The sequence below is a fragment of the Triturus cristatus genome, chromosome 3_1, assembly GCF_964204655.1.
Source record: "Triturus cristatus chromosome 3_1, aTriCri1.1, whole genome shotgun sequence".
Classification (NCBI taxonomy): Eukaryota; Metazoa; Chordata; class Amphibia; order Caudata; family Salamandridae; genus Triturus; species Triturus cristatus.
In genome coordinates, this window is record NC_140583.1 from 107,482,887 (window position 1) to 107,510,702 (window position 27,816).

Sequence of the window (27,816 nt, forward strand, 5' to 3'; positions counted from 1 at the left end):
GACAGGAAGAGCAGTAGATTCCTGCCAAATCGTTGATATGAGGAGAATGAGGGAAGAAAGGAAGAGAAGTGGTTAGAGCGGCAGCCTGCAGGGAAGCTGCCAGACTTCAGAGAGATCCACACATCTCTCTTGAGATTTGGGTGTTGATTACTCATTTCACTGCGATCCACTACAATACATGGTTTTCAATTTACAGTAAATAGAAATAGGCCTTGAAGAACACAAGGATATCCATAATGATGATACATGTTCAATAGCGCGCTGTTACGGCTTCCTGGCGCTATAGACATTACCTGAAAATGGACTGATCCACTACAGGACATGGTTTTCAATCTGCGGTCCATGGTGATGGATCACATTCAGTAGCGCGCTGTTGCCTGAGGGCTTCCTGGCGCTACAGATAGGATGGACGGAATAACCAGGGTTTTAACTTTCTGCAGAAGTCAAGAGGCGGGAGCAGGTGATAGCGAACCGAGTAAAGAGGGCTCGATACAGATGTGCTCAGCCCTCATTGGCTGCCCCGGATTACAACTCAGGCTGCTTGTAAACATTGTGCGCTGGGAAAGAACATCAGCTTAAAACAAGCTCGAGCCCCAAATCTTCTGCCGCGCGGCCACAGATAAAGAGGCATTTCCGAGCGTAATCCCCCATTAGAGCAGCCAGGCAGAGCCAAGAGGCGGCATTACTGGAAGCCTCAGCCCACGCCATCATTTCTACTCTACCGGCCTTCAGTCTCTGAGGCACGAACTCATGATACCCGAATTACACAAACAAAACTGAAAGTTACTCCCTCAGCACTGCGGCTGAAGGGGCAGTACTGTGGAACGGAGACATGTTTGAAAGCTGCACTTCTGCACATTCGAAGGTTTGCAGCACACACTATGACAACAGGTCGGTTACTAATACTAACATGCACGGACACCTTATGGATTTTGGGGGCCCCTGAGCAAAATGTGTTTTAGGGGCACCTCCCTGTGTTGAACAACTTTGGATTTATTATCCAATCTCGCATCTTTCATGCCTCTTTGCTCAGGTCACTGACAGTGCACACGCACACTCGACCAAATTCTAAATGCATTTACATCTGATATCCTGGGATAGTGACGTGTGTTTTCAATATTTAAATACAACAGCAGCTCACTAATATTACTGCAAATAATCTCTGCGACTCTCCCATTTCTCATATGTGAGGTCCTGTTTTTTTATGGATGTTACATGAAAATAGTATTTAAAACAATCTATTTAAGAATTATATAAGGTAATCTGGGAAAACTCTCTGAAGAACAGCGAGGGCTCTACTAGGGGCCCCCTGAAAGGCTGGGGCCATGGGCCAGAGCCCATTATGCCTATCCCTTAAAACGTCTCTGCTAACATGGCTCAATAGCCGGACATATCGCAATTGCTAAAATGGTTCTAAAATCAGACTTGTACACCAAATACTAACATAGGTCTAAAATTCCATTTGTATGCCAGTTGCTAACGTGATTCTAGAAATCAGACTTGAACACCAATCGCTAACATGGTTCGAAAATGAGACTTGTACGCCAATTGCTAACAAGGTTGGACTAACACAACAGACATGTGGAAGCGGCAATGTGAGATCAAAAAAGGGATGAGGTACACACTAGTCACACTCATCGGCCAACATGACCTCTATAAGGCAAACACTGGTGCCAAAACTGAATCAACTGACAGGTAGGGCACAGAACTGTACAGGGCACTGACTGATCCAGAGTAGGACCAACACTTCCTGCCAAAGACTCCGGAAAACGCAATATTCAAATCAAACATTCTACAGGGAACCTCCTACCTAATCCCACCACGTACACACAATGTGCACCAGCCACATGCCTGTGTTGTGGTCCCAATAACACAGCCGTCCTACATCCATGAAGAGATACTGGAAGGCTGCTTCAGACCTGATCAGGACACTCATGGAAGGACAACCGTATGAAAGCTCCAAGGGTGCTTACTCGGGGCTGACAACGAGATCGAAGAATGGGAAACTGGAGTCCATACTATATATTTATACTAACCTAGAGGGAGACAGCCATGACGCGAGAGTCTCCCACTCCTACTGTGGAAATGTGGATTTTCCTGATCAGTTATGTCCCCTATCTTGGACCCCAACGGTTCTATATGCATGTTACAAGTACATGTATGTTCCCTCCAGTTCCAGTTTCTAAGACGCAAACATATGTGTGTCTACCGTCGACATGTTCTCTGTCAGATCCGCCATCAATGGGCTGGATATTCGATTCCTAAGTATGAAAGGCCACCGACTTTATATGGCTAAGTTACTCCATTTTTACAGTTCAGGCAAGTAGGCCCGATTCTGTCCTCAAAGCCTTTCCCTGCTCTCTGTCTCTGACAGCTTCAGCTTGAGCTCGCATCTGTATCCATGAACTTTGTCCTACTCCCTGTGCAGCTAACAATGTCTGCCTCGGCCAGTTTTCGCCTGCCTGCCAAGAAGTTGTATTTCACCTTCGAATTATCTATTTTGCTCTTCAGCCGATGCATTCCTGTCAAGTGATTTAGGTAAACATTTCCTTTAGCTCACAAGCAAGGACTCAGCCTTTCCGTCCTCCTGCAAGTGATTCATAGCCCTGCTGCCATGGAAAGTTTTCTGCCCCTCGCATCTCATATAGACACTTAGACGCTTGTACACGCACACACAGTTAGTATAGAATAGATTCTGTCCGAGAGTCCTTCCTTGTGGATAACATAGTTCTCCAAACATAGGATGGTAGATATGATTTGGGATTAGGTTGACTTGACCCCCCAGACTTCTCGTCTCCACATGTAGAGCTAAATGTCAAGTCCCCTTCACCCCCTAGTTGCACGTCAATTACACGTCATGCTGCTGCGCGCGCATCTATGCCAAGTATTATCTTATAGATCCACCTATGTCTGATAATGCAAACCAATCATGTTTCTTTTATTCATTATTACGCCTAGTTTCGATTACGTACCTGTTTTTGTCACTCTTCTTATCAAATGTTACGCCTTCTACATTCGTTTCATTGTAATGCACTTATTATAAAAATACATGTCTGTCAATAAATTATTGTACTTCACTTCCTGAACCCTCGTGGTGACGGAACCTGAAGGCCGCGACTCGAGTCGGCCATTTTGAATGGAATAAAGCCCATTTAGAAAACCTCTTATACCACGGATTCTGCCTCTTGTTATTTTGAGCTATTTTACTTTATTTTAGGATTCCGTATGAAATTCAGTCCGGTATTTTATTTACCACATAATGGCGCCCGAACAGGGACACTTTCTCATCTCACGCGCCGGCGGTGCGTTGCAGGCCCGGTCTCCTGCCACCGCTGGACGGACCATAAACGCGTACCAGCAGGATTTCCTGTAAGCTCCCTCCGGTCAAGCGGGGGCGACTGAGGCTGCGATCAACCCAGACGAGGCGGTGAGAAGTGCGAAGTATCCCGACCAGAGCCTAGCTGAGAGAGCAAGATCCGAGGTATACAGAGGCCCACCAGGTTTTCCGAAATCCCGATGTCCAGAGGGTCCGCTGTCCGCAGTCATCGAGTCCTGTCCATTCTCTGAGGCCTTCCGTTTCAAGGAGCTACTCGGTGAGTACCATCGCCGGGGAGGCGTGTTGACGCGCACATAGGTTGTGCCGGTCAAGACGGATTTGGGTACACAAATCCGGTCTGCACTGTTTAGCAGTGTATATGTACTGTTTAGCAGTATATCAAGTATTCCGAAGAATTCAGTTATTGTCAAGAATTCAGCGTGGTGATTAGTTAGGCAGACTGTCATCATTGTCGATCATTGTTACAATGTTTAATGTTTAATGTTTAAAGTGTTCAAAATATTGTAGTATGAATGACTGTTCATTGTTCACTGTTCATTTATTGTGTTTTTCGTATTAAGAAAATTCAAGAGTAAGTATCAGATCAGTTGTAAATATGCCGCTCTTCTCGAAGTTAAGACAGATTACTACCAGAAAAGGGGTGCTTGAAGAAGCAGTTCCTATTCCTCCTAGGGACACTCCAGGGCATTTTATGTACCATAAACATGGCTTAGATGCCATATTGTTTCTTGACCTATGGGTAGATTATACCAAGGGATTACCGGAAAGTCAAAGGTGGCCCATAGCGGGAACCTGGGATGCAGAGTGCATCATGAAAGTGGAGGAAGAGTTATGGAAAAGAAAGGTCAGACAGTCACAGAAAGACGCTGTTGAGTTATGGCGTAAAGAATCTCATAGACGAACAGAAAAAGCACGTAGACAAGAAGAGAGGAGTAAAGAAAGTTCAAATAAAGTTCAAGAAAATCTATTAATTGAGGAAGGTATCCGAGTGAGATCAGAACAAGTAAATAGACAAAGAAATGCTCTTATGAATGGTATGTATCCCCTACTAGCCGAAGGATTACCTAAGGCTGCTCCAGAGATACCAAAAGACTTGCCACCCCCATTATTTCCAATTAAGGTACATCCAAAGGGGCTTCCCAGAACCGCAGAAGATGTTTTTCTTTCCTCATATCTAGATGACGCAGCTCCCGAGTATGCTAACGCCGCACCACATAGACCGTCTGGCGGAGGGGTTCAACGTCAGGATCAGGTATCTGTCCCCGTGCAACAGCAAGTTCCGACACAAGCGTCGGCAAGCACATCTGTTTCCGCATCTGTCTCCGCAGTCGACTCTACAGAGGTATCGACACCCATAGTTGCTGTGTCACGTTCAACGAACCCATTCACACCCGACGCCCCAGATAGGGCCACGGGAGGTGCTAGCAGTACTTTTACACCACCTAGAATAAATAAACTTGTCTTTCAAGAGTCAGCACATTCACGTACACCTAAATTCGTAAGTGAACGTACGCTTAAGGAACTCCTTGTAAATTGTAGATATGACCCGGTGGTTGGTAAAGAGGACGAAATGGTCCTGGCATCATTACGTATCAGGCGAGCCGCAGAGTATTTAGCGAGGTTACCAGGGATGACTACGCATCTAGACAACATATATCATTTTGTTCAAACAGGACGAGATCCAGGATGTATTAACAGAGCTATGGGATTCCAGAAAGTAGAGATACAGGGGGAACTGTTACGTTTCCTCATAAACTGTATGATCAGAAATCAAGATCGTCCGGGGGTAGACCCGAATGCAATGCTTATTCTTACAAGATGGAGTCAGAATATATCAGAAGGGAGACACGATAAGCAAAATTGTATAATAGCCATGTGCCGAAAAATACGTAAAGAAATAGAGCGTATTCATGAAGAAAGATTGGGAACAGACGAGTTTGAGCAAGATGAAGTGTCCGAATCAGGGAATTCCGCAAGACAGTCAGAGACCATAGCCTATGTAGGCAGAGGAAGATCCTGTGAAAATACTAGATGTTTTCCTGATCCAATACATTCTGTATGCCCAAAAAACAGCAGAACGTATCCGACGCCTGTAATAAATCTGAAGTCTCCTGAACATTCGTTTCAAGCCGCAGATAAGATACTACGAGAACGAAGGGGTTACCACCTCCTCGATTCCATGGATGAGCAAGAATTAGCCAGATCAGCCGTTCACTGGATTGACAGTCCTGAAAAATACGGTGATGAGACCGTAGCACACACGTTTCTCAATCTCAGTACAGATGAACAACGCTTAGCTGGAATCTATATGATTCAGCAACTCCTCATATTATATAAGTGCCAACATGCTGACCCTGGTCCTTTACCTGATATATTAACGGAACTACTCACAAACAGATGGAGAGGTTCTAGTAATAAGCTAATTAAAGAGATATTAGTGTTACGTAAACAGTATGTCCTTTTTGTAAGTCCGGATTCTCTCTCGCTGCCCCACAGAGAAAGAACGCCGTACTATATGGATAGACAAAATCCTTTACGAGAAGTGCACCCAATAAAAGGCGAAGACAATGAGTTTCACCGTGTATTTGTTTACACACCCATATCAAAAATGGAATTATTAGAAATGAAGAAAGTAGTACCTAGTCATGACAAAGACCCAGCGGGTTTCCACCGAGAAATTAAAGACATGTTACTGATGGGAGAGTACACCTTTCCTGATATTATGACGATATTAAAGGTGCTTTTGCCTGCTGGCATTTATGAAAAACTGAAAGAAAAAGAGTGGGAAGTAGGAGACCAAAAGATAGACTGGACAGCATTAGCAGAGGAAGAAAGGAGCCGAACTGCAGGTTCGGGGCTCGGGGATAAAGTTAAACTGTTACCAGGTTTACTAGTACAGGTACTGCCACGTTTATTAACTACAAAAAAGGAAGATTGGGGTGCAATCACAGCCTGCAAACAAAAGCAAGATGAAGACACAAGCGATTATTATGCTCGATTTGAAAAATGTTTTGGTATAAATAGTGGTATAAAAGCAAGTAGTGACTCATATCCACATTTATTTGTGACAAAATTGGTGGAAAATGCATTGCCTCCAGTGAAGAATAGAATATTGAAATTCGAGAGTACCTGGCAAAGTAACACTCCGTCGCAAATGCTACAAATGTTACAGTATCATCACAATAGAATTAGGGATGAACAAGAACACGAGCATAGACGCATGAAGGATACAAAAATGAAAATGCTAGTTTCTCAGACAGTACCAGCAGATGGTCACAAAAAGGGTGTGACACATTCTGGTGATTCTGCAGTTCCTGTAAAGGGAACCTGCAATTACTGTAAACAACTAGGCCATTATGTACATGATTGTCCAGTCCTGAAACGTAATATAGCTACGGGTATTGCAAAAGAGAGACCACGATTAGTTAGACAAGATCAGAATGAACAAGGAGCTATGCAGCATGGACCGTCCATGCCAGTTCAGCAACAGGCAATGCCAGCCTCACAGCAACCCATACAGTTTGTGCCAGCTGCACCACCGTTGCCTGCTCCTGCCACACAAACAACAACGCGACAAATGTATCAGACTGCACAGTATGAATACCCTGAATATCAGCATTACGCATGAACCAGCCTAGAGAGGGAAGTTGACTTACCGCTTATCGAGATTCCTGTAGATCAAGAAGGACCTTATGTACATAGTGAATTATTAGGTCAAGATAGAAAATTCTTACTCGATACAGGGGCAAGTCGAACAACTATAAAACGTAGTGAAGTTCCAGGGGCACCCCTCTCAGGCTCTCAAAATGTTTCCCTTGGTTTTTCAGGAAAACCTATTGTTAATGAAGTATCACAGCCTCTACCACTTACGATAGGACCTTTGACACGAACTACAGATTTATTGCTTACTAAATCATGCCCAGAAAATCTGTTAGGAATTAAAACTCTGAAAGCACTAGGAGCCATAATATGTTGTTCTCCAGAAGGAGTAAGGTTGTTTTTACGTGATTTTAAAGGTCACTATGTGTCTAGAGACATGGATCCCCGACTACAGACTTTACCAGTACATCTATGGGCACAAGGCCCTACGGATGTTGGCTGCATGAACATTACACCCTATCGAGTTACATTGAAAGCAGGAGTGGTACTACCACGAATGCGACAATACAAGTTACCGCATGATGCTGTAGTGGCTTTGCTGAAAATCATTGATGAGCTGATTGCCCAGGGAGTAGTTATAGAAACAGACTCCAATATATGTAATTCACCGATAATTCCGATTCTTAAACGAACTGACCCTACTGCCCCACCAGTATACCGATTGGTTATTGATTTGCGTGAACTAAACAAGTGTATTGTACCACAATTCCCTGTGGTCCCTGATATATCATCATTGTTGACAGCAATTGATTCCGAAGCAACATTTTTTACTGTAATTGATCTCAAGAATGCTTTTTTCAGCGTCCCAATAGATCCGGAAAGCCAATACTTGTTCGGATTCAGTTTAAATGGGCGCAGCTTTAAATTCTCACGCGCTCCCCAAGGATTTACAGAAAGCCCCAGCATCTATAGCCAAGCACTGAAACGAGAACTTGACAGTATCCACATGCCAGTCAATACTGCACTGCTTCAATATGTCGATGATCTGCTGATCACCGCAAGAAGCGAGCCAGAATGTGAAAAGGCTTCTCTGACAGTTTTACATTTCCTAGCCGACAAGGGGCACAAGGTGTCCCCTTCTAAGCTGCAATTCTGTGTTCAGCGAGTTATTTATCTTGGTCACTCGCTGTCCAAGGAGGGAAGGCAGCTTACACCAGATCGCATCCAGTTAATTGCTAACATGTCAATACCCCAGACACAGAAGGAGGTGCGGGCTTTCATAGGCCTCACTTCATATTGTAGGCAGTGGATCCCTCAGTACGCATTTCTAGCAAAACCACTCATTCAGTTAACCACACAGGAGGCAGCCACATCGACTGTTCTCCCTTGGACTCAGGAACATACACAAGCTTTTGAAAGCCTAAAGGAAGCTTTATGTCAAGCACCTGTTTTAGCAACGCCATGTTATAGCAAACATTTTACACTTTTTGTTACAGAACGCGAAGGTACTGCCTTGTCAGTACTCACTCAGGATCAAGCAGGATCACGCAAGCCATGTGCTTATTTTTCCAGTACATTAGATCCCGTAGCTCAGGCTTTGCCTGCATGCCTGAAATCAGTGGCAGCGACAGCTTTAGCAATCAGACAAAGCGATGCCATAGTATTAGGACACCCATTGACAGTACAAGTACCACATGCAGTAGAGGTTCTTGTGAACCGAACACAAACACAACACTTGACCATAGCAAGACTTACCGGTTATGAACTGACATTGTTTCAACCACACATAGAGATCCGACGGTGTAATACATTGAATCCTGCTACACTATTACCTGTAATTGGAACAGACCCACTAGCTCATGATTGTGTTGAAATCATTGAAATAAAGACGAAACCTAGACAAGACTTGACAGACGTTCCATTGTTAGATCCAGACCTGACGTTGTATGTAGACGGATCGTGCATGAGAACATGTACAGGAGATTTAGTGGCCGCGTATGCAGTCACAACAGACACTGAAGTTATTGAAACAAATTGTATAGATACTTTGTCAGCCCAAGCAGCAGAACTTATTGCTCTAACACAAGCCTGTATTCAAGCCACAAATAAGAAAGTTAATGTATACACTGACTCACGTTATGCATTCGGAGTTGTACACGACTTCGGCGTGCTGTGGCGAGAGAGAGGTTATTTAACCTCCCATGGTGCCCACATTCAGCACGGACCCCTCATTCATGCGTTGTTAGACGCAATACATCTACCCACTGCTATATCGATTATGAAATGTAAAGCACACACGAAGGTTACTGATACCATTTCTCAAGGCAATGATTTAGCTGACAAAACAGCTAAACAGACTGCTCAGAATCGCACATTAGACATGACAAAGCCAATAGTTCAGACACCAACACAGTGTATGACAATTAAGGACCCCGCACTTGACGTAATTGACATACAGACACATGCCACAGCAGAAGAAATAAAGAAGTGGACTGAACTAGGAGGGATCCAGACAGATCAAGGATGGATGACGAAGGAGAAATCTGTATGGTTTCTCCCTGATTCCATGGTTCAAGCCATTATAGCTACAGTTCACAGTCCAGCACATTTAGGAGAGAAGGCTATGCTAGACAGCATTCAGCACATTTGGTTCAATAAACATTTACGAGCAGCAGCTAAACAAAAGGTTCGTACCTGTATGATATGTTGTCAGTTTAATCCAGGAAAGAGTGTTCCCGTAGAGCAGGGTGGATTTCAGCCTCCTGACCATCCTTTTGAAGTCCTCCAGATGGATTATATTCAGATGGAACGTTGTCGAGGATTCAAATATGTTCTCGTAGTTGTCTGCGCTCTCTCCCGTTGGACAGAGGCGTATCCCGTATCAGATTACACTGCCTCGACTACTGCCAAGCAGCTAGTTCGAGAATTCTTCCCACGGTACGGTTTACCACGTGTTGTATATTCAGATAACGGTCAGCCTTTCTCATCCGAATTAATGAAACATGTCTCACTCTTGTTGGGATATCAGTGGAAATTCCACTGTGTCCGACACCCCGAGGCAGCAGGTCTCGTGGAACGACATAATCAACTTTTAAAAATCAGATTGTCTAAAATATGTCAGGAAAAGGGTGTGGACTGGATAGTAGCCTTACCAGTTGCGCTATTTTACATGAGGATGGTAGCACACTCTCGAACAGGGCTATCGCCTTATGAGGTGATCTTTGGTAGGCCACCGAATATGTGGGGGACGCCTATACCCCGTAAAATAACTGATGTTGACTGTAATATGCTGACAGATTACCTGGCTTCCTTGATGTCTGCACTACAATCTTGTCGTTCACAGGTAGTCGCAGCTTTTCCTGACAACACCGAGGTGAAACCTCATGACGTAATTCCCGGCGATTATGTTCTCGTCAGGAATTTTGATCGGAAAACCCAACTGGAGCCAAGGTGGAGGCTTCCTAAGTTGGTCCTGCTGACGACCAGAACAGCTGTGAAGATCGAAGGGAGGAAAGGCTGGGTGCACTCCAGCCATATAAAAAAATTTCATGGACTTCCTCCTGACACAAACAGTACTCCCCGTGTGTCTTCCCCCATTGACTCAAAGCTACCTTTGGCTGAGGCCAGTAGCACCGAACTCTATAAACAGAAACTCAGGTCCAGATCTAAACTGTCGGACGATTTGATTGTTTAAGTCCTCTCCAAGGTGAAGCGGTTGAATCTGTCCCGACATGTATCCCTTAGGTCTGAATCATGTAGAGTCCAGAATCATAATGAAACGACATGCTTATTGTAAATCACTGCGTAGCCACTGTATTGTGACTTTATTAATTTTGTTTTTCTTGAGTTTTTTAATAGTTACTGCAAGTATATTGTTGCATATGTATTATCCTGTTTCTAAACGTGCTTTCAAGATAACTGGAGAACATTCTTTTAGTGACTTACCCCCACATGAGTTGTCCTATAGACTTGCGCTGCGCAATAACACATTCATTAGTATGTTACATCATTTCCATCAGACTAGTAATGCCACCAATTGTTGGGTGTGTGGCCGACTTCCTCCCTATCAGAATAACAAAGGAGTTCTGCCTTTCTTTCCACATCCGTTCACACACAATGGCTCCTGTGGAGCATGGTTTAGTTTATTAAATTCCATAGACCCAGACACAGCAGTTTATCAACAACATTGGATATGGGGAAATTTGAATCTAGTTTTATTCAAAGTCTGTCACCCTAATAAGGAGGGTCACCCCAGTAGAACAGGAACTGATTTAGAAAATGAAGTGTATAAATTAGGTAATTTTACGCCTAATCTTATGATTTTGAATGTCAAATCCGAAGTTGAACTAATTCTGCCCACTATGTCAGTATTTCCAGTTAAGGGTGAATTATGTGTGAGAAAAGTTGGTTCCATACATATGGGCCATAGCCAATGCGTTACTATAGTAGAATATAGTGATCAAGGTAAATCTTCATTTAGAGCTTCTCGCCATTCTTACTTCATATGTGGCCAGACGGCATATATGCGCCTGCCTCTAGATTGGGATGGTACCTGTTACATAGCATTCCTTTTGCCACCTGTTTTCCTAGCTCCCCCTGATTATTATCGAAATGTTCATTTAGTACACAATAGAGAGCGAAGAGATCTCCCAGTTGTCGATTATACTGAGACAGCATGGGACAAATATGTAGATTTCAATAAAGGTATCTTTCCCTATATAGGTACTATATCAAATAGTAAGCTGATACGCAGACTCACCAAGACTCTTGAAGCTGTAGTAAACGAGACTATAGCCGCCCTAGGCAATCTGACAGAGGAACAATCAGCGATGAGAATTGTTGTTCTCCAGAATCGTCTTGTCCTTGACGTCATCCTGGTCGATAGGGGCGGAGCTTGCAGGGTCATCGGATCCAGCTGCTGCATATTCATACCAGAAAATTCGCCATCTGTATATAAAGCTATAACACGCCTTCATAAGATTGTAAGCCAGATACACGAGAATCCAGGCACTTGGACGTGGTCCGGGTGGTTTTGGAGTGTGATATCAGCCTGGGGATGGAGAGTTCTATCCTTCCTAGGTATTGGCCTTCTCATACTATTCAGTTGCTGTCTATGTCTACAATGTGGACCAGCGATTTGTGGTCTGTGTGCCACATCGTGTATTCCACCACCAAGGTCTCGTTCAGAATGCCGGAAGAAGAAGGAAGAAGAAATGATGCTCCATGAGCAAATCGATGGAATGATGAAGATTGATGTCTCTTGAAGGGCAAGAAGGGGACAAGGAGGGAATGTGGAAATGTGGATTTTCCTGATCAGTTATGTCCCCTATCTTGGACCCCAACGGTTCTATATGCATGTTACAAGTACATGTATGTTCCCTCCAGTTCCAGTTTCTAAGACGCAAACATATGTGTGTCTACCGTCGACATGTTCTCTGTCAGATCCGCCATCAATGGGCTGGATATTCGATTCCTAAGTATGAAAGGCCACCGACTTTATATGGCTAAGTTACTCCATTTTTACAGTTCAGGCAAGTAGGCCCGATTCTGTCCTCAAAGCCTTTCCCTGCTCTCTGTCTCTGACAGCTTCAGCTTGAGCTCGCATCTGTATCCATGAACTTTGTCCTACTCCCTGTGCAGCTAACAATGTCTGCCTCGGCCAGTTTTCGCCTGCCTGCCAAGAAGTTGTATTTCACCTTCGAATTATCTATTTTGCTCTTCAGCCGATGCATTCCTGTCAAGTGATTTAGGTAAACATTTCCTTTAGCTCACAAGCAAGGACTCAGCCTTTCCGTCCTCCTGCAAGTGATTCATAGCCCTGCTGCCATGGAAAGTTTTCTGCCCCTCGCATCTCATATAGACACTTAGACGCTTGTACACGCACACACAGTTAGTATAGAATAGATTCTGTCCGAGAGTCCTTCCTTGTGGATAACATAGTTCTCCAAACATAGGATGGTAGATATGATTTGGGATTAGGTTGACTTGACCCCCCAGACTTCTCGTCTCCACATGTAGAGCTAAATGTCAAGTCCCCTTCACCCCCTAGTTGCACGTCAATTACACGTCATGCTGCTGCGCGCGCATCTATGCCAAGTATTATCTTATAGATCCACCTATGTCTGATAATGCAAACCAATCATGTTTCTTTTATTCATTATTACGCCTAGTTTCGATTACGTACCTGTTTTTGTCACTCTTCTTATCAAATGTTACGCCTTCTACATTCGTTTCATTGTAATGCACTTATTATAAAAATACATGTCTGTCAATAAATTATTGTACTTCACTTCCTGAACCCTCGTGGTGACGGAACCTGAAGGCCGCGACTCGAGTCGGCCATTTTGAATGGAATAAAGCCCATTTAGAAAACCTCTTATACCACGGATTCTGCCTCTTGTTATTTTGAGCTATTTTACTTTATTTTAGGATTCCGTATGAAATTCAGTCCGGTATTTTATTTACCACACTACGCATGCACATGTGAGGACACAACAGTCTCTTAGAAGCGCGGATGGGGAGTGGAGAACACAAGAACCATTTAATGGGACACCATTCCACCCACACATGTCCACTATGTAAATCAATGTACACACACCGACATTCAACTGACAAACGCTAAAACATGAAACACCCAACTAAACCTGAAACACTCTCACTAGATTAGCATTAAAACCCTAGCAGCCGATCCAGACACAGCCCTGAATTCTGCAAGGTGCACTAAAATCACAGAAGATGAACAATTGCTATGCAGGGCTATACACAGTGCGACTGAACAATGCTATAAATGTTTATATCTGTTAGGTGGGAAACAAGGCCCGCAGAAGCCCTTGTATAATGGCTATGATGACAGCAGAATGTCCCGAAACGCGTAACCTTTTGTTCAAACCAATAAAAACACTTTTTTGAAAAATAAAAATGAAAAGTAAGTACTGGTGCCTTAAGTGTAGGGCTGTCTAAACTCTCCTTTCCTGAAAGGGGCCTGAATATGTGAAACTGAGGCCGAAGAAGAGGGGTGCCCACAGATTCATAAATAGCAGGTTAGAAAATATACAGTGAACAATGCCAAACGGATGGGTTGAATTCAGACTGACAGAAGACCCTTGCCATCCGATGCCACGCACACAGTAGAGGGAGCTACCAGCTGAAAGCCCTTGGCACAGGACCACCCCTATTAGGCACTGAGTTCACTTTAGCTTGACGAGTTAATTACAAAAACACCACCATTTCATCTCAGTACCCCAATGTGGAGTTGGTCGGTATTTACTAAGCTTTAACTTTTTAACACCCTCCTCCACTTTCAGGAACCCATGAAGACCCCGCCCTCCCACTCTAGGCACCCCATAAAGCATCCGCAACCAAACACTTAAAAGGCGATAGGATACGTATAGAGCAGCGCTCGGGCATAGTGGTTTTATATTAGTGCAGCGAAATGTGTCCGAATTCTCCATTTCAACTGGCGCCGGATGACTTTGGGGGCTAATTCATAAGCAGCTTTATTTGACCCCAAAGGTGCGAATGCTGGTGGATCGACTTTCATTAGTCATAGATCCACTGAACTAATTAACAATAAATAAAAAATTGTCACGTCGAAATTCAACACTTTGAAAGGAGCAGTTTCCAATACAAACCTTAGAAATTCCCAACACTAAGAAAAAAAGAATACTAACAATAGAACATATGGGTTGGGGGGGGGGGGGGGGGGCGTGCAGAAATGGTAAGAGGAAGGATAAAAGTAGGACAAAGGGAAACCAGCATAGGCAAAGCCAACAGGCCTTTCCTATGTGAGATTTATTGGCTTTGGTATTGTATAGCTATGTTGCAAATTGCTGAAAGTAATGTAAAGAACCGGTATGACACAACCAGCGCTATCTGCGTTATAGCACTTTTTTTTATTTTCAGTTACGCTGCACTGAAGCTAGTGCTGCTGTATAACAAGGCTATAAAAACACTGACGAAGCCAATAGATGTTGCATAGGTGAGACCTATTGGCTTTGTCAGAGCTTGGAATCGAATGCCATATGGTAAGGTATAACTAAGTATTTATATAGTGTTTACATTGGCTGAAGTGCTAATATATAGAATGGAGAATACCCATGTCAATGTGTTAGTGTGTCCAGATTCAGAAACATTTTAGGACCACATAAAAATGTGCCACATAAATGCGCTGAATGTAACATAAGTTGTAGACAGAAAAGTACAATAGGTTAAAGCTTTTATTACAGTGATGCTTTAGGCTATGTGTTACTTTGAGTGCAATGGTTATAAAAGAACAAAAAAACACTCCTGACTGCTTGTTTAGTAGTAGCACATAGCAATAATTGGAGTACAGTGAGTTTCCTAGACCTTTTGGCCCCCATGCCAATGCGCCTGCTGCACCATTCAAATCATGGCCCTAGTGCCTGCTAAGTAACTGCGCTTGTGACTGCTTGTTTAATAGTGAAATATAGTAATAATTGGTGTGCAGTGGGTTTAATCCTGTGCCACTGCGCCTGCTGCACCATTCAAATCATTACCCTGTGGCCGGTAAGGACAAAGGAGGAAATACCTTATATCCAGTAATATATGTGCTTCGAACAAAGCACAGTTGCAGATCGCATACATAATTGTGGAGCTAAACAAATGTAAAAGCTTTAATAAAAAGTTCCTTTAAACTTATCCAACTCTCCAAAACGAGTTGCCACAAATGTAAAAAATAAAGCATATGGTTAGTGTTAAATTGTGTTACAATATGGCTGGTTCTTTCCTGTGAAAATATCTTATTCTGTGCTTGACAGTAAATGGGCCATAACAGTGTAAATTGCCCAAGATCACCTTATATTAAGGTGATGCTGAGACTGAAATGCGGGTTTGTACTTTGTTCTTAAAAAGGCAGCTTCACAAATTAAATGGACTCAACAAAGAAGAGGAATTTTGCCAAAAAAGTGCAAATGGTTTCAGCAGATGAAGAACAAGATACATTTTAAGGTAGGCATGTCTAAAATAAAATTTGAAAAAGGGCACAAGCAGGTTACGCTGCATTCCCTTTCCTATAAACCATCTTACTTTCAAATCAGTCAAAAGCAAAATAAACACCAGGCTCCCATGAAAACACAGCTTGACATTTGACCTTGGTCTTTGAATGCACAGCAAATGTGATGAGATCAGAACAAGATTTAAAGGCCTGTTTATTACAGAAACAAAGTTTCTGGGAGAGTACTGTAAACAGTTCTTTAGCAGGGGGTACCAACTCCAGCTGAACACCCTAAAGCAAATAAAGCCAGTAAATCAAAAGCCAGAAAACATGAGTTACAAACCAAAACCCCAATAGTAAGCCACAGAGTCCTCACGATGTCTTTCACATGCCAAACAGCTGTGCTGTCTGGTATACAGCGACCTAAAAAGATGTATAAATAGTACTTTCTAAGCTTAGGAAAATAAGAAGATGTCTTTCACATAACAAACAGCTGTGCTGTCTGGTATACAGCGACCTAAAAAGATGCATAAACAGTAATTTCTAAGCTTAGGAAAATTAGTAAAAAAAAAATAAAATAAAATAAAAAAATATGGAAGACGAGATATGTGTGCAAAGAAAATAGACAACACCTTATTCAAATTCAAAACATGCGCACTGGAAGGAGTAAAAAAAACACAGAAAAGTAAAAGACCAAAAGAAAGGAGAAAAAAATGGAAGCAAAACTAATGTGAAGCAAAAAATAAATAAATAGAATTCCTGTGGTACATTTCAAGAAAGACGCATGTCATGTTGGTTAGACATCATAAATGGGTGAAGCAAACTCTACCAGTGCGCCACACAAAGTAATCTCCGAGTAATATTTCTATTAGTCCATGGCTGTTGTATTTTCTCAAGGCTGATTGAAGGTATTTATAATGGACTCTCCAATTCCTCTATCTTGTTATCCAGCATGAAGTTCACCTTCATCCAATGACAAAGTATATTCTTCGTAAATCTCACCTTTCGTCTATAACAAGTATACTCTGAGTGAACCTCACCTTTCACTCACCTTTCGCCAATGACTAGTTTATACTGCATTAAGCTCAACTTAAACTCACCTTTCGCCAATGACAAATATATCCTGCGTGAAGCTCATCTTTCATGAATAACAAGTATATTCTAAATGGAGCTCACCGTTCACCAATGACAAGTACATCTGCGTGGAGCTCACCTTTCACCAACGACAAGTACATCTGCGTGGAGCTCACCTTTCACCAACGACAAGTATATCTGCGTGGAGCTCACCTTTCACCAATGACAAGTATATCTGCGTGGAGCTCACCGTTCACCAATGACAAGTATATCTGCGTGGAGCTCACCGTTCACCAATGACAAGTATATCTGCGTGGAGCTCACCGTTCACCAATGACAAGTATATCTGCGTGGAGCTCACCGTTCACCAATGACAAGTATATCTGCGTGGAGCTCACCGTTCACCAATGACAAGTATATCTGCGTGGAGCTCACCGTTCACCAATGACAAGTGGAGCTGCGTGGAGCTCAACTTTCACCAACAAGTACATCTGCGTGGAGCTCACCGTTCACCAATGACAAGTATATCTGCGTGGAGCTCACCGTTCACCAATGACAAGTATATCTGTGTGGAGCTCAACTTTCACCAACAACAAGTACATCTGCGTGGAGCTCACCTTTCGCCAGTTCCTTCCGTAGCTTTAGCACGGCTCCCAGGTCACAATCAGTGGTTGCGTAGGCGTGAGGGACGGTGCTTTTGGATTCAGTTAACCTTTTAGCTATGACTCTGCGAATGTTGCTGGCAGGAATTTCTGAAAAGCTCCCCTGGAAGAAAGCATCAGTCATGAGCTGCAAGGGTCAAAACACTCTCCTGCACTAAGAAAAGCATGCAGCTCCTTCTAGTTAATGACAAATCACTAATCGTGCAAAGCTGGCTAATGCTATAGAATAGTGCAGATATCTGTCACTACAGAGGATTCGGATTAGGAATTGGAAAAACCATGATCAATACCCATACATCAACCAGTCTGCTTGGATGTGGGACAACATGCCAATGGGCTCACTGCTTCACTTTGGCCCTCATGACTCTATGGCACCTTTTCTTCCAATTCAGGCTTTATGACAGGCAGTGCTTGCCATGCCGGGACACGGATGCATAGAGACTAAAGCCTTTCAAGCACAGCATCACATACAGGATTGGATTTAGCAGAAGAATGAGCAGGACCTGAGACCCTGGATCTTGTGTGTGAATGCTGCAGCTTCATTAAGACTCTTCAGCGTCGAGCTGCTCTGAGAAACAATTACCGCTGGAGCTGTTCTTCATCTAAAAGACCCACCATCTATATTCACGAATAAACAGTAGATTTTAAAATTCAGACTGAGCCAGTTCTTTTTAACATGCCTTTATTAAGTATAGCACAGACAGAACTAGCTTTGGAAATGTGCGCCTAGAAAGCATTGAGTGCCTTTTGATTGGCCAGTTGTTCAAGGCTCAGGAAAAGCTCTACAGTGCAAGGATCACAAACTTATTACTACTAATGCAGGCACTGGTTGGATGCCTGGTGTCTTATGGCATCATCATGTTTTGCTTTTACATTTGAATGGGCGGTACAGGATGAGTTCAACAAAAAGGAGCTTTCAGAGTAATACTGAGAGTGGGGTTTCAGATCCACCTACATGTAGGTGCCCCTGAGTACGGGATTTGACTGGGCCAAAGTTGTATGTTTCCACAGAAAAGAAGAGCTGGTATTGCACTTTGTGGCAAAACCTATACTAAAATACGGCAGTACTGAGTTGGTTAATGTTCTTAATGGTTTATGAACATGTTTCTCATTTTAAATTCCTCCCAGATGGCTATTGTTTTCTATTATAAATATGGCACCATGCACACAGGCCACTGAGAGCAAGAAGCCCTGCTGTATGTAAAAGCGGCAATGTGAAATGGGAGAAAACTTAACAGTTCTATGATAGAACTACGCATGCCTAAGCAATGTGGTCTGTACCACGACCATGTCTTTACCACGACCATGTCTTTACCACACATGCCGTTACAACGAATTTCGTTGTAAAGGCATGGTTGTGAAAGGGATATGTGTGGTAAATTGCACACCCAATTCCCCCCACCCTGCGCCCTAACACCCGATAACCCAACCCTGCATTCCACCAGCCGCCCTAGCCCTTAAAACTACCCGACTCCTCACTCTCTGCCCTAACACTCGGCCAGTGCCCCTAATACTATCCCAACCCCAGGCCCCCTGCCCTGAGCACTAAAACTGACTCCCAGCCCTAAAAACTGCCCCTTCCCCCTCCCCCGCACTGAAGCCTAGAACCGTGTCCCCTGTCCAAAAAATACCCTGACCCTAGGCCCCCGCCCAGAGCCCTAAAACTGATCCCACCCCTAAAAACTGCACCTCCTCCACCCCACCCTGAACCTGCATGATTAAGGCATATGCGTGGTTAAGGCAGATGCTTGGTTTAGGAAAGCGTTGATCCGCTTGTGTGGAAACAGCATGTGTGGCTCAGCCTGCGTTGTAAAGGCCGTTTCCCAAATTAAACGGAGGTGTTTTTATGGAATACATTTAAATATAAAGTTAACTCTTCAGTTTAATTTTCTACCATTTCAAAGTGTTGCATTTACACACAGCAGACATCTCGCTCCCGCTGGCTGGTAGACATGGTGCCCTATTTATAACTGAAAAATACTGCCATTTTTATTCTTTTAAATGGGAGCAATTTAAAGTACAGATAAATATTGCATATTATGACAATTTTTACAGAACATTTTGCTGAATTTTAAATTCCACCCATTAAAAAAACACTATTATACATGTAATGGTTCCACATATGTTGAGAGGTATGTCCTGTGCCACAGGTACATACGACAGAGGCTCTTGGTCATCCATACAAATATACTCCCTTCATACACACACATGTTCATACATATCCACAAACCACGCTCTTACTGACACCCATGGCAGCCCTGTCATAGTGCCCCTAGTCAAAGTATTTTGTTCTAACAATAGTATCTGGCTCTACGGACATTAGACGTAAAGTCAACGAAGCTGGGTCTGGGAGTGTCTGATAACAATACACAACTTGCTTCGCCTTCAGTAGCACAAAATGATTTTCACTGATCACCACACAAAAGGTTTGAGATGCCTGCTATAGATACATAGAGGGCCTTTGGGTCAGCCATCTTCTGCCACTGGTCTGTGCGAGTGCAATTTATACTCTGCTTCTATCAATAACAGCGTACTGCATTGGAGAATAGATCAGTCTATATCCGTCCATGTATCTTTTGCTATATGAATGATGGAATTTTCTAATCACATGTGCACAAGCAGCTTAAAATTAGGGTGTTTCAGTGTTAGAGTATAGTTTTCAATGTATTCCTTCTAGCTCTCCCCTTTCATTTCTTTGCTTCTGCTCTTTTCATTTTCTGTAAGAGGATATACTGCTCCGCAGGCAGTGCTAACTTGTGCCACTTGCTTGTCGCTCATTTTGCTTGCAGTGCACCGCTCTCGCGTTTATCTAACCAAGGAGTCCATTATTGAATGCCTTTGTCCATCACTGTTTTACCAATCCAAGATGGCCAACACATTGTTTTTAATAGTGGTGGGCACACTGGAAAACAACAATACTATAAGTACAATATCGCTGCTATATGGACACCCGATACGTTTAATTTCTCTAATGAAAGCAAATGCCAGCAGTGTTTAGACAGCAGAATATATATTTTTTTATATACTTTGATTCTATTTATTTCTCTTGAACAAGTTGTGTGTGTGTTTTGTGGTTGTGTTAGAAGATGAATGCAAAAGTGAATCAGTGGATGGATGAATGGGTGCATGAGTGCATCTTTGACAGAGTACATTTTAGATTACTCATTAAGTAGCAAAACCCATTACTGACACAAAAGAAAATTTCATTCATAACCCAGATTTAAGGGCAATGTTTTAAGGAATATGCAATTTCTTTGATATATCTGTTTAGGGCTTTTCCTCCTGCAGTCATTTAGTTTTTGATTTACAGAACAAAATACATATCTTGTTGCCTAGAATCAACAGGGTTTACTTTCAGCCCATTTGTAGAATATGTGCCCAAGACGCCCCCTTCAATTACCGGCGCTGGAGGCTGTCCTGGAACAGACAGTGGTGGCACCAGAGGCCTCGGGTGAGCTGCCGTGGTGGGTGCAGTCTGGGGGGCTCTGGAGGTCTCAGCAGGATGGGGTGCTGGTGGGGGGGCTGAAGCCAATGGAGGTGGGGGGGCTGAAGCCAATGGAGGTGGAGGCGCCCTTTCTTCAGCCTTGCTCTGACCCTTCAGCGTCAGCAACTTGAGGGCATCCCTGCAGATGAAAAAGTAACAGCAAAATATTAGCTCAACATGCATGACACCAACTCAGGCAGCGGTGGGGCGTCGGACAACTGATCCCGGAACAAGACCTCAGAACAGTGGTGCAGTCTCTCGTCCTCTACAGACTAGATTACAGAATTGCCCTTCTCTCAGGCATTTCCAAAGTTCACCTAGGCCCCCTGAGAGCAACTTTATATGCAGCAGCGCGCTTTGTGATAGGTCTCAAGAAATGTGACCAAATTTCACCGGTCCTGCCAACCCGCCTATGGCTTCCTATTGAGGCTCGGGTCCAATTCAAAACCGCCTGCATTACCCACAGAGCCCTGCATTACCCACAAAGCGCTGCACTCTTCACCCTCCTATCTCAGTGAGAAACTGAAAATCTCTGGAGGAATTAGGGGTTCCAGAAATGATCAATCCCTGCTCCTGGCACCAACCACCTTTAGTCGAGAATGGAACCTGAGCCAGTCATTCTCTGGTAGGACCTCAAGCATCTGCAACTCCTTACCTCCCTTCCTTCGCCTAACAACCTGCATGTTCACTTTCAAAAAGGACATCAATCTCCTCTTATTTTACAGACACCTGGGTTAATCCCCCTCGACCACACCCAAGTACTCTCTAAACAGGAGACGAACTATCTTCATTTTGTGCCCACCATCGTAATCAATGCTTGAAACATGCACGTCTCTTTTCCTGCACTTATCCTGGTCGCAGCTACCGATGCAATATATCTGAACGTAATTACTGTAACTGTAACTTGCTGTACCCCTGTATCAAGCTACTGCTGTAAAGTGCTCCGATGCCTTCGGAAATGTGTGCGCTATATAAAATTGCACAAATAAAATAAACAGGAAATAAGCGGAGGCTTCAAACAGTTTTCGGCAAAGTATGTGGCTCAATTCACATTTGTAGCATGAAACTACAGTTCTTTCATAATGACACTGAAAATAGAACACAATTAACAACTTAATAATGTTCTCGTTACATGACGCATATGTCTAAGTTTATGAAGGGGAATGTATGAGGCGGCGCACACCTGCTTGAACCTGTATACTAACGATTCTTATTGATGACGAGGGTGCTGCAGTGTAACGCTTGCTGAGTTAGTCATACGTTTATGAACACATGCGGAGGGGATGTGGGAAGCAAAGCTGTGTGGCGGAACACGACAGACTCCGTCCACACAACACTGGACGTATGCTTTCGTGCAGCAAAAGAGACAATCTCTGCAAGCAGACCTCGAGGGTGAGAGACACGGGGAGAATCATGGGAGACAAGATCACAAAAGAATTGAAGTATTCTGAGTCATTTGATGCAATTATGAACATAGATTGGGAAGAATTTCAGAAGGAACGGGAGTGTCCATTTGTAAAGTGGAAACAATTGCATCGATTTCTATTCCTGTCCGCGCGTGCGCACACATTACCTCATACATCACTCTCTCATCCCCACTTCTTTTGGTCCACGGACCTCTCTGTTCCTCAGCTCTAGGGGTCGTAGCTGCGACCTCTGGCTTCCCCTTGTGGCCCCTGACACTGACTTTGCGACACCTGGCCTCAAAGGTAGCAAAATCAGCGCTAAGAACACAGGGGCAACTCCTCCGTGGGGATGCAGGGAGCAGGCCCTTTCTTTGTTTTCTGTCAAAAAAATGTATTATAGTAATAGTGAAGAATAATAAATAATTCACAATTAGTGTAATAAAAATGTAGTACAATTTGCTGGAATATGACCCTCCCATGAAACTGAGGTTCGTAAAAAAAAGCTTTAAAATGTATTTTGTGGGCATGCTGGCGGGTGAGTGTGTTAATGTGAGGCACAATGTGTGAATATGTTGAAGAGTGTAAATGAAGAAAAGGTCAACCGACGTGTGATGTCAATTTCACTCCTCCGTGCAGTTTCATGAGTTGACGTTCATGCCTCAGTCCCTCTGAACACTCACCGCTCCCTCTCCTACCTACCCTTTCTGCTCACGGACCTCCCTGAACCCCTGAATCATCAATGATAGGAGCCTTGAACGTAAAAACATACCTGCAGCCACTACTGATTAAACTCCTCTTTCAAACACTCATGTAAGCCCAATTCATTTCCATGACAAAAGTGCTGGTTGCCATAATGATCTCTACTTCCTCCCAACCCCGTTTACCCCAAAACTCCACAATATGCCCCTCACTTACCCTCTGATCACTCCCTGGTCCACATGTTAATTTATTTCAAAACTCCTACTGTTTAGTTCGACGTTTACTAGGCAGCACAGCTGTCTGGTTCCAAAAACTTCTTGGGGACATTCCGATAGCTTCACTAGGAATGCATTCTGCCCATTCCTTACCATTGGCTTTTTGGTTTGTAACTCACATTTGCTTGCTTTCTATATGCTGGCGTTATTTGTTTTAGGACGTTGTGACGAGGAGGCCTGTACAGACGAGGATGGGAGTCTACCTCTGGTAACAGAGTGCATGAACAATCCCCTCTCCCCTCGCTCCCTCCAGCAGCCTGAAGCCTGGAAAGCGGAACTTCACACACGAGCCGCTGGAGAAAAAGGGGACCCGTGTTTCTTTTACTGGGCCGAGCTCTCACCATGCCTCGCCTACACCGATTACGTAGAAAAGGAGAGGAGCTCAAATCCAGGAAGGAGAGAGAGTTGGCGGTGTTCCTTACCCAACGACGACGAGAACGAGAGGAGAGAGATTGCTGGGAACGAACCCGAGAGAGAGACAGACGACGGAGGAACGTCTGCGAGACCGACACCGAGGGTACCGGAGCCTGGAGGCCAACGACTCTGCGACTCGCCCCGCCACGTTTCAGGAGAAGCGTGGCCCCAACAAGTACGAGCACCTATCTCGGGTTGGGCGGGACGAAAGGGGCTGACAAAACCGTAAAAGCCGTCTTCCCTTATACCCTATCCCGGACACCACCGACACCTAGAAGCTTAGAAAAGAGCACTGTGTGACTCCTCACTACCCTTCCCTCACATAAAGCACGAAGTGAGCACCCGACTGATTCCAGTCTTCCTTTTCGTTTGTTTCACATACGCCGTGTTACTGAGAGCTGTCCTCCGGAGACGACGTCATCCTGGAGCGGACCAGACAAGGTAAGACCTTTCCTAGAGGCCGTGTGTCCCCGGAGCAAGAGTCGGACTCCCCCTTACCGTACTATAGACCGGCGACTTATAGAAAAAGGGTCTTAAGACCAATAAAAGCTTTGTTACCATCTACCACTGTTTCTGTGTTTCCATCGGTCCCGCCACAAGTGGTGGAGAATGCGGGCATAACACGAGCCATCTGTAACCCCAAGATGGAGGAGTTACTCCAACACCTAGTAAAGGGACAAGAACAGCTCGGTTGGGTGGTGGAACAACAACTTACTTCCGCTCAAGCGGACAGAGACACCTTTAAAAATACGATCGCTGCCCAGATAGAGGGATTACAGAAAATGATAGGAGAACCATCTGTCGGTCCAGCTCAAGGTACCCGGCATCCCCCTCCCGGCCCCTCGGGGATATCCCTACAGAAATATGTTTCAGGGGAGGACCCGGACGCATTTTTACTCAACTTTGAGAGCGCCGCCCTGGCTTGTGGGGGGCCACTGGAGAAGTGGCCCTTCTTTTTGGCTCCTCTGCTAACCGATGAGGCTCAGGCGGCCTATCAGGTCGCCAACGCTACAGGCAACGTCACCTACGCCGCCATCAAAACCATAATCCTTGACCACCTCTGTCTTGACGCAGAAGCCTATCGGGTATGTTTCTGAAAAGAACGGGAAACTCCGGGAGAGAACCCAAAGACCCTGTTCTTTCGCCTCAAAATGGCTGCTGACAAATGGCTCATACCAGCTTCTAGTTCAAAAGAAGAAATAATGGACAAAATATATTTGGAGCAATATCTGGATGCGTTGCCATATAACACACAAAAGTGGTTACGACAGCACTCCCAGTTGACTACAGCCCAAGCCATAGAAATGGCCTCCTCCTATGCCCGAGCACAACCGCGATCAACCCCTTGGGAAACTGAAAAGCCCTCTCGACCTCCCCCTGTTAAAATGGAGAAAAAACCCCGCCCGCACGTAGAGGCAAACCCCCAGAGGCCATTAAGACCGGAGGTCCCCGCCTTTAAAGGCCCTCAATGTTTTGAGTGTGGGACATGGGGACACATTGCGCGCTTATGTCCACACCGGAGGCCGACCGAAGAACCAATGGAGGTGGGGTACATCCCCAAGTCTGTCCTGTACACTGCGGAACTGGGAAGCTCATACCATGTAAGTGTAAGGGTGAATGGGAAAACGATCAAGGCTCTGCTAGACTCAGGTTGCAGGCAGTCAGTGATACGAGGGGTATTTGTGAGACCTAGACAAGTGTTCCCCCATGCCCTGATATGTATTAAATGTGTTCATGGGGACATAAGACCATATCCGGTGGCTATTATTTCACTTGAGGTACCTGAGGGTAGTCTGCACCTTGTTAAGGTGGGAGTCCTAAACACCCTACCCGAAGAACTGATAATAGGGACTGATAACCCCAAGTTTCTAGAGCTGTTCTCTCGTTCCATGAACTTCCAGCCTCCGAGGGAAAAGTCAGAGATAGTGAAGAACCAACCCCATCCGGCATATATCACACCAGAACCTTGGGTAGGGGATAGGAATTTCAAGTTCGCCCAAGCTAATGACTCCACTCTTTATAACACTTGGGAACAGGCACACTTCACTCAGGGAGTTCCCGACCCCAAGTTTCCCCGAATTCTTATCCTAGGTGGCTTATTGTATAGACAAGGAAACAAGGAAGACCCCCTACAACTCTTGGTTCCCACCACATTTAGGGAGCAAATCATGTTTTATTCCCATTCCCATTTACTAGCAGGACACATCGGCAGTGAAAAAACCACACAGAATGTGTTGAGGCATTTTTACTGGCCCGGAATATATAAAGACATAAAGCAGCATTTTCTGTCTTGCGAGTTGTGTCAGATGAAAAACACGCATCGCCCCCCTGCAGTCCCTTTACAACCTCTCCCCATTATAGGGACCCCTTTCGAGAGAGTTGGTCTAGATCTGATAGGACCCTTACCCAAAACCAGAAGAGGGAACAAATACGCTCTGGTCATAGTGGACTACGCCACTAGTTTCCCCGAAGCCTTCCCCTTGCGAGTCTCTACCTCCCGGGCTATAGCCAAGAAGATCATTGAGCTGTTCTCCTGGGTGGGGTACCCAAAGGAGATTTTAACCGATCAGGGTACCCCGTTTGTGTCCAAATTAATGAAGGAGGTGTGCAGACTGGTGGATCTCAGACACATTAGAACATCGGTATATCATCCACAAACGGATGGACTTGTCGAGCGTTACAACGGGACCCTCAAGACCACGATAAAGAAGATGCTCTCCGTGAGCGGGAAAGAATGGGATCTCATGTTACCTTTGGCCCTGTAATTGTCGAGCGTTACAACGGGACCCTCAAGACCACGATAAAGATGCTCTCCGTGAGCGGGAAAGAATGGGATCTCATGTTACCTTTGGCCCTGTACGTAATACGGGGACAAACTCAGAGCAGCCTCGGCTGTTCATCATTTGAGATGCTGTATGGGCGCCAACCCAGAACCCTACTCGAAATGACCAAGGAAGCATGGGAAAATGATACAGGCGACGAACAAGGTATTATTGAATATACACAGGCTCTAAAAAGCAAACTGGGGAAACTAAGGGAATTGGCCTACGTCAACTTGGAAAAAAGTCAAGAACGACAAAGGACCTGCTATGATAAAGGAAAAAAATGGAGGAAACTGGAAGTGGACGACTGGGCGTTGGTACTGTTACCCTCCTCTACCCGAAAATTTCAAACAGAATGGATGGGTCCCTATAGAGTCGTCGCGACCATCGGGAAGACCAGCTACAAGATCCAGGTTTCCCCTCGAAAGACTCAGGTATATCACATTAACCTTCTGAAGAAGTGGATCAGTCCTCCGCCGCAGAGCGCCCATCTCTCCGTACCAACGGGTTCTCCCTCATCCTCTACTTTAGGGGACCTAGTTGTGAATGACGACCTCAGGCAGCAAGAGAAAGAAAGCCTACATGAAACACTGGCACCTTTCTCCTCCTTTTTTTCGGATGCCCCTGGGAAAACCTCCCTGATAGAACACCGGATCGACACCCCCGCGGGAGCAGTCGTTAAGAAGCGACCATACCGGATACCCGCAGCCAAACGAATGGCGGTCCAGAAGGAGGTCCAAGAAATGCTACGTCTCGGGATAATAAGGCCATCCAGGAGTGACTGGTCTTCACCGATAGTGATGGTCCCGAAACCAGACGGAAGCACGAGGTTCTGTATGGACTTTCGCGCCCTAAACAACCTTTCTTCATTTGATGCCTATCCAATTCCCCGAATTGACGAGCTTATCGAAAAGCTCGGAAAAGCCAAGTATATCAGTACCCTGGACTTGACCAAAGGATATTGGCAAGTACCTCTACGAGAGGAAGACCGCAAGAAAACGGCCTTTGCAACACCAGATGGATTGTTCGAGTTTAACGTATTACCGTTTGGGCTACATGGAGCCCCGGCGACGTTTCAACGCTTGATGAA

General features: G+C 44.6%; 1 protein-coding gene across 1 annotated transcript in view; it reads right to left on the reverse strand.

Annotated features, from left to right (window-relative positions):
* PDHX (pyruvate dehydrogenase complex component X) overlaps positions 1-27,816 on the reverse strand; it is a 704,575-nt gene that overhangs the window by 167,720 nt on the left and 509,039 nt on the right. The window contains exons 6-7 of the mRNA XM_085643496.1: positions 21,027-21,249; positions 17,582-17,729 (exon numbers count right to left, since the gene is read on the reverse strand). Coding sequence (XP_085499622.1) covers positions 17,582-17,729; positions 21,027-21,249 — 371 coding nt within the window. The remainder of the gene's footprint in view (positions 1-17,581; positions 17,730-21,026; positions 21,250-27,816) is intronic.